The 18690-nt window shown below is 42.8% G+C and overlaps 1 protein-coding gene across 1 annotated transcript in view; it reads right to left on the reverse strand.

Moving 5' to 3' along the window:
• The window catches only part of LOC126268057 (carboxypeptidase B-like), an 86536-nt gene extending 74951 nt beyond the window's left edge, over positions 1-11585 (reverse strand). The window contains exon 1 of the mRNA XM_049973491.1: positions 11505-11585. Coding sequence (XP_049829448.1) covers positions 11505-11581 — 77 coding nt within the window. The 5' untranslated portion in view covers positions 11582-11585. The remainder of the gene's footprint in view (positions 1-11504) is intronic.
• Positions 11586-18690: the final 7105 nt, after the last annotated feature.

Below are 18690 nucleotides of genomic sequence, written 5' to 3' on the forward strand. Positions count from 1 at the left end.
ATGCTGTAAATGTCTGGAAGGAATTTAATATATCAACTTTGCGTGAATACGCAAAGCAGCGCATGGACACAGATGTACATTTGCTTGTGAATGTTTTTGTAAAATTACGGACTGTATGCATGACCACATTCAGAATCTAATTTGCCTTTTGTCACACAGAAATGAAGTTGTCTTGAGATGCAATGCTCAAGGAAACGAAGAAAACCATCAGCCTATTGATCGATGTGGACATGTTTCTTTTCTTTGAGTGACAGATCCATGGGGCCCTTTGCCAATGTGTCCATAGGCACGAAAAAAAGAAAAAAAAAACCAAATGGGTGAGATGTTCAGTGCATCCATTGAGAACAGTATTTGGATGCGAATAACTTCTACGGGCGCGCAATGCAATAATCGCTGACAATTGGTAGGTTTCAGTGGGTGCCTGAAGAAGATCTCAGTGGATTAGGTGAGGTATTTAAAAATGGTGGTACGTCAGATGATTCTGATATAGGGTACGTTACGGACCCAGACCTCGCATATCCTGTTACTATGCACGATGCACATGTTGATTTGCCCCTGTGTTCAGAGTGACTAGTTATGCGAAGCACAGGTTCCGTCTCTAAGCTGATGAAAACGCTGGGGAACATGCAGAGGTATGTTATTCATTACTGTAACCTTCAGCTGTGTCTTCGGTTACGGGTGGTTCTGGCTGGAATTAGATATGTTTTCGCCTTCAACCAGGAACCCTGGTTGAAGGAGTATATTGATCTAAATACCACACTTAGGGCTTCCGTGACGTATGATTTCGAAAAAGATATTTTTAAATTAATGAACAATGCACTTTTTGCCAAAACTGTGGAGAATTTAAGACATCACTGAGATATTCTTATTAGGACCGCATGGGAAGGGCTTGATGGTGTAAGGGAATACATCGCCATACCAAATTTAAAATGAGTCATCATATTCAGCCAGAGCTTTGTTTCTGTGGAGATGGCGAAGGTTGCTGTAGAGTTCAAAAAACTTATCTGTGTGGTAATCTGCATACTGGACCTATCCAAACTCCACGGTACCGTTTTCATTATGAATTTGCGAAATTACTTTATATGGATACAGATAGTTTCATCTATTGGGCGAAGAACAGCAATCCATATGAAGTAATTAATTACCACGTGAATGAATTCGACACATTGTTATATACAGCTGATAAACCTTATGGTATTTTTCCATGGAAAAAGAAGGTTATCAGCCTAATGAAAGGAATTTTGTAAACGCCAAAGAAAGTGAAAACAACCCGCCCACATTTTTTCAGTATTTACAAAGAGAAAAACACAAGGTAAAACCGATAAACGAAACATTAGAAATTCTCCATATTAAGGAAAAGGGAGTAATCATGAACGTCCTTGAAGAAATGGAGACATGTTCAAACACATACAGTAACCTCATATATTTACTGAATGAAAAAAACTGACCTAAAGAACATAACGGTCACAGAAAACTTTAGTCAGATTATAAAGCAATAAAATGGGTAACGTAATGAATCAGAGACACTAAATAATAAACATCCATACTAAAAGCGATAACAACACGAATAGTATACTACAAAGACATAACAGTAAGAAAACATTACAAATCGTAGGCAGTAAACAAAATTATTACAGAAAAAATAAAAATATAATACAAAAGTTTTAACTAAAACTAAAAGAAATTTCAGGCAAAGACATAATTAGAACAAAACATACAAAAATTACAAAAAAACAAACCATATCCACACACCACTTAACTTGTAATGGTAACTATGAAAACATGTAATATCGGTGATCCACTGTCATCCAAACTGTCAAGAGAAAAGTAGCATACATAAAAAGCGACTTAAGTGAGATATACATCTCCAACATACATCTAAGCCGAAACTAATAATTCTACAGAAATACATTACATAACAGCAACGATAATACATGTAAGGTAAAAACACCAAACGAAAGTTGTATAATAATAATTATGTCTTTAGAGGACACACTTTGCACTGCAGGCCCCAAAGAACAGAAGTCTTCTTCTTGAGTCGATTTAGAGCAAGGTACACGTAGAATTCCGCGTTTTGAATAGCATCAAACTTGAAGATTCAACGCATCCAGATGACCTCCTCGCTTTTGACGTAGCTGAGGGTTTTCGTCTGGTCAAATAATCGAAGCAATGCCGCCACATATATGTAGGGTAATATCATGATCATCCCAGTGAGTTGCATGGTAGAAATGTTTTAACCACTTTGCACTCCTCCATGTCTTAAAACACTTCACATCCCCGTCGCGCGGAGTGGCCCCGCGGTTTGAGGAGCCATATAACAGATTGCACGGCCTCTCCCGCCGGAGATTCGAGTCCTCCTTCGGACATGGGTGTGTGTGTTGTCATTAGCTTAAGTTAGTTTTAGCTAATTTAAATAGTGTGTAAGTCTGGGGACCGATGTCCCAACAGTTTGGTCCCTTAGGAATTCATACACATTTGAACATTAGAACTTCACATCCTTGAAAGACCTCGGTGATGGAGTGCCTGCTGGGAATGTCTCTGTTATACCAGCATCTTCTGTGCACACTACGAATGAAACATCTGTAAATATGAGCTGTCCATTCTCTTAATCACAGAACGTCTAAAATCATCACTGATGTTACACCTTGAGATGCCATGGTGTAATGCTTCAGGTATGACACAGCACTTGCTCATTTATACAGCTCATTGCATAACACCAGTGAGTGGGCAACAGTTAATCACACACTACTCTGGTCCGGCAGAAATGTTCACCTGTTATACCATTGATACATTTCAGTTCCCAAATGGGACTGACGTCATTAAAACCTTAGAACAACGACTGATGTATCACCCACCACATCTGCCACCTGCAGACACTGTGTATAGTGAGATACAGTCGCAAGAGCGAAGTGAACTTTAGGGAAACTCTAGGTTTACATAACTGTGTTCAATAATTCCAATCCTTATTTCGAACACTTATTTGCAGTTAGAAGTTGAACATGTTTTCAACTCTGGTAACAGCTGCGCACACATATCCTTCTGTAGTATTTTCGATCTCTATGAACTAACCCACGCCAGTCACAGTGCAGTCTCTGCAAATTTAAATGATTTGTTCAGATATGCATCAACATCGAATTACCAATCCAAATCCTTTATGCTGGTTTGTCAAGATTTTAGTTTATTAATTTCAGTTATTGTTAAATTTGTTTCTTGAGAGCTCTGATTACTTCCAAATAATAAAGTGATGTAATTGGTCTTTGTTTGATTTATTAGACAGATTCATTCCTTAATTACTGATTTGATGAGTGATAGTTTACTGCTACTAAACATTGCAGGGCCACACTCAGTTATTTAATTAATGTATCCACTTAAAGAACTTCACCCACTCATAGGCAAAGACAACAACCCATGTACTTTTACACTAGCATTTGCCTAATTCTGTAAAAATGCGACATAACTACCAAAATGAATAAAGATAATTTTTAAAAAGGCGCCTTTGTGTTTCTCATGTAACTTTCGACCTGTTTTAAATATCACAAGACTTCCACTTCAAAATGACGAGATAGACCCAAGATGGTGGCTTCCAAAGTAGTCGCCATTTCGGTAATACAGACTCACAGTTATTTGGACTTCAGGTCAGCTTGTTACGCAGACAACTGTTTTTTATCAAAATCGAAAAATTTCTCAGGACGTTTATAATATAGTCAGAGGGTTCTATTTATTCAGTTATGTAAAATGTACTTATGTTTTAAACAGTAATTATTCTAACGAAAGAAGATAATAGAATAAGTGGAGAGCATGCGATGTCGAAACTGCTATGCAATGATGTCAGGACAAACGGTCACAATGGCCACTACTTGTGATCACAAGGAGCTGTCCACCACGCCACCAGTTCCAGCCAAATGGAGCCAACAATCTGAAGATGGCCCATTGAATGTGCCCAAGTCTATCATTTTAATAAGTGAAATATTCTGCGATCTTGACTATTTTTCCTAAATGATTCACTTGTGTTATCTTTTTATCTAAAATGCTGCATCGATGGCAGGTTTAGTGGTCTGCAGTCAAACGATAGAGATAATAATTATCATTTCCTGAGAGCCTGTTAGCAGGACGAATACGGCAATTTACAGCATTATTGAGTACATCTTCTTACGGCTGGCCTACAGCATTTAATAGGTTTTGAGGACAATTACAACAATGACTTGGTTATAGCAACTTTTGCTCTTCGTATACATTGAGAGACCTGTGGTCTAGGGGTAGCGCCTTTGACGTCTTCGCCCACGGGTTCTCACCTTAACAGTGCTTAAATTTTGAATAAAAATCGTCAGCAATGGCGGCCAGAGACTTCTGGCTTAAGAAGTCGCCATTATTCTGCCAACGGCATGGCAAACAGGGTGGAGGAGCGGACAGAGGTTCAGGGAAGGTTCTTGCCCTTGGGGTGAGAAACTGGCCCTAGAAGGCAGAAAAATCAGCAACGATCAATGGCATGAGGATGCAGAAGGCAATGGAAACACTGCATTAAAGTCGCATAATGTATATTCACAGGACATGTGGCCTGTAACTGAAAAAGTGTCATGATGGTATTTCCAGTACCAAAAGATAATGGACTAGTCGCCCTTTCGGATGTCTGGGAGGAGTAGCCAAAGGGCAGGTCACCATGAGAAAAAGTTCGAATTACCACCGAAAGGATAATGTTCTACGAGTCGCGGCGTGGAAGAAGTTGAAGGTGGTAGAGACTCTAGAAAACGTGAAAAGGGGAATGTTAATGCCCAGTCTATACATAGTGGGGATCACTGAAGTGAAATGCAAAGAAAACATGGACCTCTGCTCACATGAGTATACAGTGATATCAATAGGAGCAAAAGAAGATATAACAGGAGTAGGATTTGTTGTGAACAAGAAGGTAGGGCAGAGAGTGGGTTATCCGAATCGACAGCAAACCAACACTGACGGCAATAGTTCAGGTTTAAATGCCAGTGTCGCAAGCAAAAGATGAAGAGACGGGGAAAGTAAACTAGAATATTGCACGGGTAGTTCAGTCCGTAAAGGGATATGAAAATCTAATAGTCAAGGGGGTTTGGGTTGTGGAAGTATATAGGTTGATAGTAGGAATGAGAGAAGAGAAAGACTAATTAGGTTCAGTAATACATTTCACATAGTAGTAGCGAATACTCTGTTCAAGAATGTCTATGGGAGGAGGTATACTTGGAAAAAGCTAGGAGATACGAGAAGAGTTCAGTTCGATTAGGTATACATTCAGGTCAAGCAGAGATTCCGAACTCAGATACTGCATTCAAAAGCGTTCCCAGGAGCAGATTAAGACACAGATCACAATTTAGTAATGATGAAGAGTATGCTGAGGTTTAAGAGACTATTCAGAAAGGGTCAATGCTCAAAGAAGTGGGATACGGAACTACTAAAGAATGAGTAGAAACGCGTGAAGTGTATATACAGCGATAGTGAATATTTCCTTAGGTAGTCCAGTTGAAGTCGAATGGACATCTCTCAAGGAGCAATCACAGAAATATGAAAGAAGAACTTAGGTACAAGGAAGGTAACTGAGAAGGAACCATGGGCAACAGAAGAAATACTTCACTTCATCGATGAAAGAAGAATGTGCAAAAATGTACAGGGAAATTCAGGAATACAGAAATACAAGTCACTTTGGAATGAATCAAACAGGAAGTGCAGGGAAGCTAAGGCGAAATGGCTACATGAAAAATTTGAACTCGAAATGGAAATAATTATCGAAATGACTGGCTCAGCATATAGAAAAGTAAAAATAATCTTTGTTGAAATTTAAAGCAAGGGTGGTCACATTAAGACCACAAGAGGGATTCCACTGTCAAATGCAGAGAAGAGAGCGGATGCCTGGAAAGGTTACACTGAAGGATTTGTGATATGAGAAGAAACAGCAGTCGGTAGGGTAAAGACAGTCGATCCATTATTACAACTAGAATATAAAAGATGTTTGGAAGACTTAAGGTTAAATAAGGAACTAGTGACTGATAACATTCCATCGGAATTTCTGAAATCACGGCGAAGTGACAACAAAACGACTATTCATTTTGATGTGTAGAATGTGTGAGACTGGCGCTAAACCATCAGACTTTCGGAAAAGCATCATTCTCTCCATTCCGAGGATTGCAAGAGACGACAAATGCGAGAATTATCGCACAATTATCATTGTAACTCATGCATCCAAGCTGCCGAGAACAATAATATGCAGAAGAATGGAAAAGAATATTGAGGATCTGCAAGATGACTGTCAGTCTGGATTTAGGAAAGGTAATTCTGACGTTGAGATTGGCAATGGAAGCAAGAATGAAGAAAACTGAAAACACGTTCATTGAATTTGTCGACCTGGAGAAAGCTTTCGACAATGTGAAGTGGAGCAAGATGTTCGAATAAGGGTAAGCTATAGGGAAAGACGGATAATATACCGTATGTACAAGAACCGTGAGAGAACAATAAACCTGGATGATCAGGAACGACGCGCTCGGCTTAAAAAGATTGTAAGACACGGATGCAGCCTTTCAGCACTACTCTTCAGTATATACCTCTAAGAAGCTATTTTCGAAATAAAAGGAAAGGTTAATAATGCGATTAAAAACGGAGGTGAAGGGACATGTGTGATAAGATTTGCTGATAATATTGCTATCCTCAGTGACAATGAAGTAGAATTACAGGATCTGTTGAATGAAATGAACAGTCTAATGAGCACAAAATAGGGACTAAGAGTTAATCGAAGTAAAACAGAGGTAATGAGTAGTATCACAAATAAAAATACAGAGAAACTTAACATCAGAATTGGTGGTCACGAAGCAGGTGAAGTTAAGGGATTCTGCTACCTAGGCAGCAAAACAACTCATGACTGACAGAACAAGGAGGACATAAAAAGCAGACTAGTACTAGGGAAAAAAAAGGTACAAAGGGCAGTCCTGGCCAAGATAAGTCTGTTAGTATCAAACATAGGCCTTCTGTAGCACAGCATTGTACGGCAGTTCAAAATGGTTCAAATGGCTCTGAGCACTATGGGACTTAACATCTGTGGTCATCAGTCCCCTAGAACATAGAACTACTTAAACCTAACTAACCTAAAGACATCACACACACCCATGCCCGAGGCAGGATTCGAACCTGCGACCGTAGCAGTCACGCGGGTCCAGACTGAAGCGCCTAGAACCACACGGCTACACCGGCCGGCTGTACGGCAGTGAAACGTGGGCATGGACTATAGGGAAACAGGGACAGAAGAGAACTGAAGGGTTCGGAATGTGGTACGACAGAAGACTGTTGAAAATTAGGGGACTGATGAGATAAGGAATGAGGAAGTTGTCTGCAGAATCCTCGAGGAAAAGAACGTATGGAAAACACTGACAAGAAGAAGTGTCAGGTTGACAAGACATGCGTTAAGGAGTCAGGGAATAACCTTCGTGGTATTGGAGGGAACTGTAGAAGGTAAAAACTGTAGAGGGAGACCGAGATTTCAATACATTCAGCAAATAATTGAGGACGTAGTTTGCAAGTGCTGCTCGGAGATGAAGGTTCACACCGGGGAGAATAATATTGACGGAGATAGTTCTAAGTCGTGCCTTAGGAATACAACCAACGACCCAGTAACGTTGAATCACCTTCACTTGTTTCATACGATTTGCTAGCTTCGACCACAGTAGTATAACACATGTTCTATTGAACGTGTACCCCGTTACGAGATTGAAATACTGCTGCTCCACTTTTAAAATACATCCCGTGGCACAAGTACGATAACCGTTGCATCTTGGTGGTTCTCCACAGTTGTAAGAGACACTGTGCGCTTGAAGGCCGTCAGTTTGGCTAGACGGTTTGCTCGTGCTGCTATTGAGACTTTCTCATATAAAGAGAGAGGGAAAAGTTTTCGGTGCGCCGAACGTCACCAAACTGTTAGAATAGCGGTGCGGTTGAAGCTGAAAAGTATACTGGTCATGCCAGACCATTAAGATCTGACTTTATAAACGTCATAAAAATGTTTCAAGAAAGTCAAAGTGTGAAGACTAAAGTATGCCAACAAAAAGGAACAGCAAGAGGTGAGAGAAATGCGGCTCATATTTTGGCAACGATAACACACAGGCATGTCACTTCGAGGAAACTTAATGTGCTAGTGGGATCAGGCATGCGAGTGTTCCACTGAATTTCATCCTTTCCATATTTCGCTCGATACAAAGCTCTGTGGCAGTGAGCTTGAAAATTGTTACAGTTCTCCGACTGCCGTCACCGACAAATGCAAAATAATGCAGCGTTCCTATATTAGATTTTTCTTTGCGCATGAGGCATTGCGTACAAACTATGATCATATTAATCTACAGGTCAGTTGAAAGTGGCTTAGAGAAGTGGACAAACAATGACCTTATAACATTAACGTGCAATACAAGTTTTTCAATATATGGTTTCTTATTTCATTGATGGGACTCTAAATAACAACTAGCTTCAGGTCCTAGCAGACATACTGTTGAAGTTATTGGAAGACATCCCACTGTGCGTAAGGCAATCCTTGTGGTACAAGTGTGTATGATGGCCCATGAATTACGCGCAGATAATTAGAGACCATGCGTAGAACGTTTTGACATCGTTTGGTCCATCGTTCAGGAAACGCAAAATGGCCTACGCTTCTGGACTTTTATATGTGAGAAAACTTAACAGATCTAGAAGGAAACGTAGACGACTTACGATGATGTTAAATACGCTGAAACACTGCTGTGATCCGCGAGTATTGTCTGTCCGGAATCGCTTTCAGAGGGTATCAATGATCAAGATCAACAATTTGACCATTTTATGTGACAGTCTTTGTAAGAAACACGGTACCTGAATTACGTATTGTTCACATTTAGAACAGTAGCACAGATTTTTATGAGACAATTTTCGCTGACAATGAGACAGAGCTGCGTTACTATTAACTTGCTGCTGTTCAGTCAAGATCTAGACATAGAATGAGATTTTCACTCTGCAGCGGAGTGTGCGCTGATATGAAACTTCCTGGCAGATTAAAACTGTGTGCCGGAGCGAGACTCGAACCCGGGACCTTTGCCTTTCGCGGGCAAGTGCCTACCAAGTGAGCTAGCCAAGCACGACTCACGCCCTGTCCTCACAGATTTACTTCCCGAGTTCAAGTTTCGGTCGGGCACGCAGTTTTAATCTGCCAGGAAGTTTCAATATCTAGACATACGAGGCCCATAACTCCTCTTCGAAAGCTCCTACCAGTGCAACAGAAAACGTATATAGTTCCATTATAGAAGTTGAGCTCACACTTAGGCCGCTATAAATTCGCTATATTGTCCACTGTAAGCTATCTAAAACCACAGCTAAAAATATTTAATCGTTCGGGATGTGTTTTGAGAGTCTATCCTAGTTACATTAACTTACTTCTTCTTTGTCCCATTGTGCGTAGAACGCATCACTTAGCTGCCCTGTTAGGTGCATACGTTTCCGATCACCTCGAGTGTGCAGGCAACAGAACGCGAAGCGTATAACCAAAAATTTTCTGTTAAACGTATTTCGTGAGTATTGGGGACGAAACGTGTGTTTCACGTTGCGTTAGTGATCACCCGCTTGTAACCAGAGCAAGAATCTCATCGTTACAATGTATTTCGGAACCGATGGTTTACTCTTTCCAACACGAAAGAACTAGAACTGAAGGGTGCAATGTAAGGAAAAAGTGGCAATTAATGTAGCAGTTATATTAAGCATAGTACACGGAAGCATTCAAAAAGAAGTTTCTGGAGGAATACATGATTTCTTGTTTATGAAATGCATTAAACTCTTTCATGCAATAACCTCATTTTAAAACAGCATGGGTATATCTCTTCTATTCGTACATTACAAGGATCTCGTTGTGATGGCTGATACCAGTATCTGAATCGATAGAAATCAAACGATATCAATCGGTGGCGACTTGTCCCTGATCGTTAAATAGCAGAAGACGCTGGGTTTAAGGTGTCTATAACTACTAATCCAAAGGAGGATGACAGACTTAACAACCACCGAAATGTTGTGAGCAGTTGAATAACTGATTTATGCACATGTTCGTTTCCGGGAAACACTGTGTCGTCTGTTAGCTAAATTTGTCAGGTAGCGAAAAGCAATCAAAGTTAGTCGATTTGAATAGGTTCAAGAACTCACATCAGCCACTTGGCTGAGAATATTCTTTGAATGTACGAACAGCAACGAAGTGTGTGTTAAGCCAGTTTTACGCGAGCGACTTTGTGGCTAAACTCAACTCGCAGTGCGTGCGCCTTTCGTGCTTGCGCGTAAGTCGGCAACCAGCAACGACGAAAATGTGTCTGTGACTTCAATGAAGTATAGATAGTGCCGAGTGTGGAGTTCCGAATTTTCGAGTATGCTGCTCGCTGGGCATGCGCAGAGACAAGGGACTATGGCGGCGCCTGCTAACATCGGAAGCTATAACGTATTCTGGTAGAGTTCACTCCTTTTATGGAAATGGATTTTATGCTTTTTGGTCTTCTTAATTTTTAATGTGTTGTTCGCTGAGTTTTCGTGGCACATTGAAAAGTTACACAAGTTCCTTTTTTTTTCCTGCGAGTATTCTTTCTACAAGAGAAACGACATATCTGGAAGCCATTTTATTTACATTTTACAGAGAAAGAAATCTACACTACGCATAAATAAGAACGTAAACAGATACACATGTTTTAATGAAAATGATTTTGACCGCGAAAAAGTTAGTTATTGGACTAGAAACATAATTTTCGATGTTATTTGGCACTTAGCAAGAAAACATGATGCAAACCTTAAAACAAAAAGGTGCTATTTAGTGCCTTCTAGATGTTTTCTAAGGTGGTTGTAAGTGTATATTCTCTCGAGTAAAAGAAGGGTTCAAATTGCTCGGAGCACTATGGGACTTAACTGCAGAGGTCATCAGTTCCCTAGAACTCATAACTACTTAAACCTAAGTACATCACACACACACATGTCCGAGGCAGGATTCGAACCTGCAACCATAGCGGTCGCACTGTTCCAGACTGTAGCGCCTAGAACCGCTTGGCCACACCGGCCGGCTTTCTCGAGTAAATACATGTATATGTTCCGAAATGTTTGGATGTCACTTAACCTATGTTTTCGGTTCTCAGGAGAGTGAACAATTCACCAAACAATCTTTGACAAGAACTTCCACAACGAATTCTTCTTTGGCCATTAATAAATTCTGTTTTCATTGCTTGTTCCTACATTTTATTTCTATGTTTGGATTTTTTCGTAATAAGATAGTCCCTCGTAACCTCACCTTCACCACTGAGTTACCAAAGTGCACAGCAGACAGCTCTCGCAATATCGCCCATTTTGGTGCAGACGTGTAAACGAAACTGGCTACTGAAAACAGACGAGACTCAGTAGAGGAATAGAGCGCCAGGGGCACTGCAGTAGACGCACTTGTCTTGAGAAGCCAACTGAGATAAGAAAGTAGATAGTGTAGAAGAGGCCGCGGCAGGTAGCGTAACACTTGCGAGACTCACCCACTGTAGGAGACGGCTGCCAGCGCAGGAGCTAGAAGCGCAGCCAGCGGCAGCAGACACAGTGCAGAGGCTCCCATCCTGTCGTGTTGTTACCTCGCCGCCCGCCCTCAGCCTATATACTCATCCTTATCTCGTTCCTAGCCTCTAATTATCCACTTCATTTAGTGCCGTATTTAGGAACTCTCAACAACCGATGCAAACCCTCTTGATATTTTCTATATAACGATGAGCCGAAACATTATAATCACTGTTCAACGCGAAAATGCTGACACGCATGGGGAAATCCACTGATCAATGGTTATGACCACCGCTTGGAAACGAGCACCTCGATACGAAGAATCTGTTCCGCTGTTTGTCCGCAGCTCGTGGTAGTGCGGTAGCGTTCTCGCTTCCCACACCCGGGTTCCCGGGTTCAATTCCCGACAGAGTCAGGGATTTTCTCTGCCTCGTGGTGACTGGGTGTTGTGTGCTGTCCTTAGGTTGGTTAGGTTTATGTAGTTCTAAGTTCTAGGGGACTGATGACAATAGATGTTAAGTCCCATAGTGCTCAGAGCCATTTGAACCGTTTTGTTCCGCTGTTTTTGTGCTACAGTCTTAAGCTTCTGTGGAAAAAGTGTGAAGGACCTTGAAACCATGAGTAGCTCACAAAATGTCTGACTTCCAAGCCTAACCACAGGCCGTCGATGTCGGAGAGTTGCCTGCTCTCCGAAGAAGGATGGGCGGCGTTTGTGGCAGATCTGCCGGAAGAGTAGAATTTTGGTGCAGTCACGTTTCAGAGAACACCTCACAGCGCACATCAACATGAACCTACGCAGCAAACGAGTAATAAGTGTTCCCATGCTCACCCAGCGACGTCGTCAATGAGGACCACAGTGATCGCAAGATCATCGAGAGTGGACCACGAATCAATGAAAACATGTCGCATGGTCGGATAAATCATATTTATAGTTATACCAAATTCATGATCGTGACCGAGCACGACGTCTCTCAGTTTAATGGTTTCTTGAGACAATATATCGTTGCACAGACACACGCTGATGAGGGTGGTACACCGGGGTGACAAAAGTAATGGGATAGTGATATGTACATATACAGATAGCGGTAATATCGCGTACACAAGGATCGCGTACACAAGGTATAAAAGGGCAGTGCATTGGCAGAGCTGTCATTTCGACTCAGGTGAATCGTGTAAAAAATGTTCGACATGATGATGGCCGCGGGACGTGAATTAACAGACTTTCAAAGAGGGATTGGCAGTTGGAACTAGACACATGGGACATTCCATTTCGCAACGTTTGGAAATTCAATATTCCGAGAATACTAAACGCCGAGGATACAAAATATCAGGCATTACCTCTAAGCACGGAGAAAACAGTGGCCGACAGCCTTCACTTAACGACCGAGAGCAGTGGCGTTTCGTACAGTTATCAGAAATTTGGCGTTAATGGACCGTGGCAACAAACGACCGACGCGAATGCACGACATCGCCTGCAGCACCTCTCCTGAGCTCCTGACTGTATCGGTTCGAGCATAGACGATTGGAAAACCGTGTACTGGTCAGACTAATCCCCATTTCAGTCGGTAAGAGCTGATGGAAACGTTCGAGTGTGGCGCGGACTCCACAAAGCCATGGCTCTGTGCAAGCTGTTGGTGGCTCCGTGATGGTGTGGGCTATGTTTACAGGCAGTGGACTGGGTCCTGTTCGGCTACGTGGAGACCAATTGTAGCCATACATGGACGTCATGTTCCTAAACGATGATGGAATTTTTATGGGTGGCACTGCTCCATGTCACTGGACCACAGTAGTTTGAAATTGGTTTTAGGATCATTCTGGACAATTAGAGTGAATGCTTTGGCCCGAGATAGTCCGTCATGAAGCCCATCAACTTTTACGGAACATAATTGAAAGGTTGGTTCGTGCCCAAAATCCTGCACCGATAACACTTTTGCAACCATGGATGGCTGTACAGGTACGATAGCTCAATATTTCTCCGGGGAACTTCCAGTGACTTGTTGAGTCCATGCTACGTGGAGTTGTTGAACTATGCCGGACAAAAGGAGGTCCGACACGATATTAGGAGGTATCCCATGACTTTTGTCATCACAGTGATACGCTGTCATCCAGATGAACGGCTGCTTGAGACTTACACTATGTGACTGAAAGTATCCGGACGCCACTAAAAACACACTTTTTTCATATTAGGTGCATTGTGCTGCCAGCTACTGCCAAATACTTTATATCAGCGGCCTCATATGTCTTTAGTCATCGTGATAGGGCAGAATGGGGCACTCCGCGGAAATCACGGACTTCGAACGTGGTCAAGTGATTTGGATGTCACTTGTGTCATTCATCTGTACGCGAGATTTCAACACTCCTAAACATACCTCGGTCCACTGTTTCCGGTGTGATAGTGAAGTGGAAACGAGAAGGGACACGTACAGCACAAAACCGTAGAGGACGACTTCATTTGTTGAGTAACAGAGACCGGTGACAGTTGAAGAGCGTCGTAATGTGTAATAGGCAGACATCTGTCCAGACCATCACACAGGAATTCCAAATTCCATCAAAATTCACTATGTCAGTTAGGCGGGAGGTGAGAAAACTTGGATTTCAGGGTCGAGCGGTTGCTCACATGCCACACACCACGCTGGTAAATGCCAAATGACGCCTCGCTCGGTGTAAGCAGCGTAAACATTGGACGACTGAACAGTGGAAAAACGTTGTGTGGAGTGGGGGATCACGGTACACAATGTGGCGATCCGATGGCAGGGTGTGGGTATGGCGAATGCCCGGTGAACGCCATCTGCCAACGTGTGTAGTGCCAACAGTAAAATTCGGAAGCTGTGGTGTTACGGTGTGGTCGTGTTTTGCATGGAGGGGGCTTCCACCCCTTGTTGTTTTGCGTGGCACAGGCCTACATTGATGTTCTAAGCACCTTGTTGCTTCCCACTGTTGAAGAGCAATTCAGGGATAGTGACTGCATCTTTCAACACCTGTTCATAATGCATGGCCTGTGGCGAAGTGGTTACACGACAATAACGTCCCTGTGATGGACTGGACTGCACATATTCCTCACCTCTATCCTATATAACACCTTTGCGGGGTTTTGGAACTCCGACTTCGTGCCAGGCCTCACCGATCGACATCGATACCTCTCCTCAGTGCAGCGCTCCGTGAAGAATCGGTTGCCATTCCCCAATAAACCTTCCAGAACCTGATCCAACGTATGATTTCCAGAGTGTAAGCTGTAATGAAGGCTAACGGTGGGCCAACACCATATTGAATTCCAGCATTACCGATGGAGGTCACCCCGACCTTGTAAGTCATTTTCAGCCAGGTGTCCGGATACTTCTGATCACATAGTGTATATCGTGCCACAGAAAGATGTTGATGGGGGCACTGTCTACTATGTGGGGCAGTTGCATGGACTTCCGGGGAACCTGTGGTAGTAATCGAAGGTACTATGAAACATGAGAAGCGTGTAAACACTATTGCGAACCACCTGCATCCCTTTACGCTTGATGTCTCGCTCGACGGCGATAATTTCTTCCAGCAGGATAACTGTCAGTATCACGAGGCCAGAGTTGTGCTACAGTGCCTTGATGCTCATGATAATTAAGTCGCGTTGTTATCCTGGGCACCAGACTCACCTCATCTTTATGCTCTGGAATAGATCTTGGACGCCATCCATAAACCACCGGTTTATATTGATGGGAATTGCCTGACCTGTGAGGAGACATGTGAAGTGAGGTGTCTCCAGAAACCTGTCAGGGAGTTGTCGAATTCATGCCCACAGAATCGCTGTTTTACAAAGGTGTGTATACACGCTGTTATTAACCATTTGACTACCAACGGGACGTACGTGCTCCACGATAAGTTACCAGAGAACCAAGGGGAATTTGTTGCATGTTATTACTAGGTATGTTTCCCACTTTTAAAGGGAGGCCTACTATTGGCTAGCAGATTTTTTATAGTTACAGATAGCACCTGTATGTTGCGCTGTTGTCAAGTGTCATTGTTAATCCTCGCCACCGTATCATCACCTCGAACCATCAAATTAGGTCGCACTTGCAGATTGGCAACACAATTACCAGAATCGCAAAACGGGCTGCCTTCACGTTTTCCCGGACACATCGTGTTAGACGTTGTGGAGTTAGCGCCCGCCCGCCCCTCATTACACATGTCGGACGTCGTAGGTTGGGAAGACTCGTTAAACAGAACAGTAGGCAAACTACGGCGGAACTAACATCAGAGATTAATTCTGAGTGGAATACAACTGTGTCCGAATACACAGTGCTCCGAATACTCCCAACGAGGGCCTCCGGATCCACACATGTCCCAATGTTAACACCACGACATCGGCAACTGCGACAGAAATGGGCACGTCGCCATCGGCACTGTGCATTGTCACAGTGGGAGAGCGTTATATGGTCTGATAAATCCCGATACCCTCTTCATCATGCCAATGTACCAGGCGAATCCGTCGGCTTCCGGAGGAACAGCTCATTGACACCTGTACCGCGGGACGGAGACGATTTGGCGGCGTCTACATTATGCTCTGGGGAACATTCATGTGGTGGGCATCCACTAGTCCAGTGGCGCTCATGCGAGTGACTATGGCAGCCAAAGAGTGTCGTACACTGGTTGCAGGCCACGTACACCACTTCATGACGATCAAGTTTCGCGCTGGCAATGGCATTTTTCAACAAGGTAATGCGTCATGTCACACGCCTAGGAGTGTGATGGAGTGGTTCTAGGAACACAGTGGCGACTTCAAATTATGTGCTGGTCCCCCAAACACCCCAGATCTGCACCCAATCGAACACATCTGGGATGTGGTTGAACGTAGCATCAGATTTCTAGATTTCACCGCCCGCTTTCCGGAAATTATGGGAATTAGGTGACTTGTGTGCTCAGATGTGATGACGACTCCCTCCAGTGACCTACCAAGACCACATCTCCTCATGCCATGACGTGTCGCCGCTGTTATCCGTGCCAAAGGTGGACAAACCGGGCTTAGCTAGGTGGTCATAATGTTCTGGCTGATGTCTTTCAGCTACTATTAATCAATTACGGAGAGGAAACCTAAGCACACGAGCCATCAGTACACAGAGACTGTCTGAAAATAAAGAAAAGAGGACAAATAATCTGTATGTGGGTTGAGTTCTGAAAGAAGTGATTACCGAGTTCACCTTCAGCTAGCATGCATGCATCTACTTTTAAATTTGTACTGGAGGTGAGCAGTTCAGTCAAATGTCCGACGCCTGATATTAACGTGAGGCATATTAGAATGTTGTATCGAAAAGTAGATACGGGAAGAATGCCTCATCATATCGTCTGATATGGGTAACAGTCACCTCTCTTGTTAGACTTCGCCCTGCTAAACGACAGACACACTAATAATAAGGCTGTAGAAAAACTAATGAAGTTCAAGGCTCTCAATAATGCTATTAACGGCACATAAAATGCTAACTCCTATCCCCTCGTCAAACGATGGCTTTGGTTAAATATCTGGTAATTTGAAGAAACCTTTGTCTCAACTATCAAGCAAAATTACGTACGAGATAGTTTTTACTGAGAGAAACTGACGTTCAGAACAAAGTGGGGTACGAGCAGCTCGCAAACTGAATTCATTACTTAGGAAGTTTTTGCAGTGTGTAAAGACTTTGCCTTCAACATATGATGAGTATTTTTACTGATGGAAATCAAGAATAACCACTTAACTGCATCTTTTAATTCAAGTAGCTTAACAATAACATGTGTTTACTGTCATCGATCACAGGTACATTAGTATGTGCAGGGCGCCTTTTTTTAATGTAATGATGTCCCGAACGAACTTTTGAGGGCGGTACGCCTCTGCTCCCTTGGTATTGCTACGATTAAGCGAGATTTTTTGCTTTAACTGAGTGTAATTTACTTCCCGCGGAGCGTAAGCCATACCATCAAGAGTGAAGTCAAAAACAATAGTGTCCTTTCCAAAACTTTGAAGCTTGTTTGCCGCCTGCTTACCTAAGATAATTTCAACTATACCTAGAGCTGCTGACAAAATAAGATTCTCTGGACCTGTATGCGGATTTCCTGTTTTAGCCACTCGGTATGCGACTTAGTCGCTAGCTCATAACGTTTTCTCCCTGACGCTGGATACGTAAAATCGGATAAAAAATATTTTTAAATAATAGAAACAAACAAATAAAGTAACAAATGTTATTTTCAGTCAAAGAAATACAGTACAAATTTATTGCCTGAGCCACTGAAGTTTATCGATAGTAATGCGTTTTCAGTATTCTTTCGTAGAAATTCAGCGGTTTAGCAGCTTGCTTGCAACGTTTAGTTGAGAAGTGACGCATGAACTTTAATGGTTTCATATTCTCACGTGAAAATACTTCGTTGAAAATTACAGGTCGAGGTTTATTATTCATGACAGTAGAACCATCCCACAAATAACTGATGTACATATTTCTGGTTTCGATTATCTTCCGGCACTGCCACATGGGCGACACGTGGAGAACTACGAAAATCTTTTAAGAAAATTCTCCGTTTTATGCTCGCTCTGGGCGAAGGGAAAAGACAGAATAATCACTCTGTACTCTCTGAGGTACTCGGGAAAACGAATGAAGCGAGTGAAAACATGTTCCTATTCACCGCTGACACCTTCTAGTCACCACGCCTCCGTCGCGGTGAAGAATACCTCTACATACGTGGTAATTGTTCTTTCGAAAATGTCCGAAGGAACAGGCACCATTTTTGATCCAGCAGCCATTATGAATTAAGACACAAATGAATTACAGACATGGGCTGCAAACGGGCATAGACTGAAATCAATGGGAAAAGCTGAACATTTGTGCCGCAGAGGGATTCGGACGAGGCCCTCTGCTTACTAGGCAGATGCTCTGACTACTAAGCCATCCGGGCACTGCAAAAAAATGCTTCAAATGGCTCTGAGCACTATGGGACTTAACTTCTGAGGTCATCAGTCCCCTGGAACTTAGAACTACTTAAACCTAACTAACCTAAGGACATCACACACATCCATGCCCGAGGCAGGATTCGAACCTGCGACCGTAGCGATCGCGCAGTTCCAGACTGAAGCGCCTAGAACCGCTCGGCCACACAGTCCGGCGTGGGCAGTGCAACAGTACGGCCAAGCCTCCCGTTAGACCCAAATCCTCAACTTATCCACACACT

Source organism: Schistocerca gregaria, chromosome 4 (genome assembly GCF_023897955.1).
Source record: "Schistocerca gregaria isolate iqSchGreg1 chromosome 4, iqSchGreg1.2, whole genome shotgun sequence".
In the NCBI taxonomy this organism is placed as follows: domain Eukaryota; kingdom Metazoa; phylum Arthropoda; class Insecta; order Orthoptera; family Acrididae; genus Schistocerca; species Schistocerca gregaria.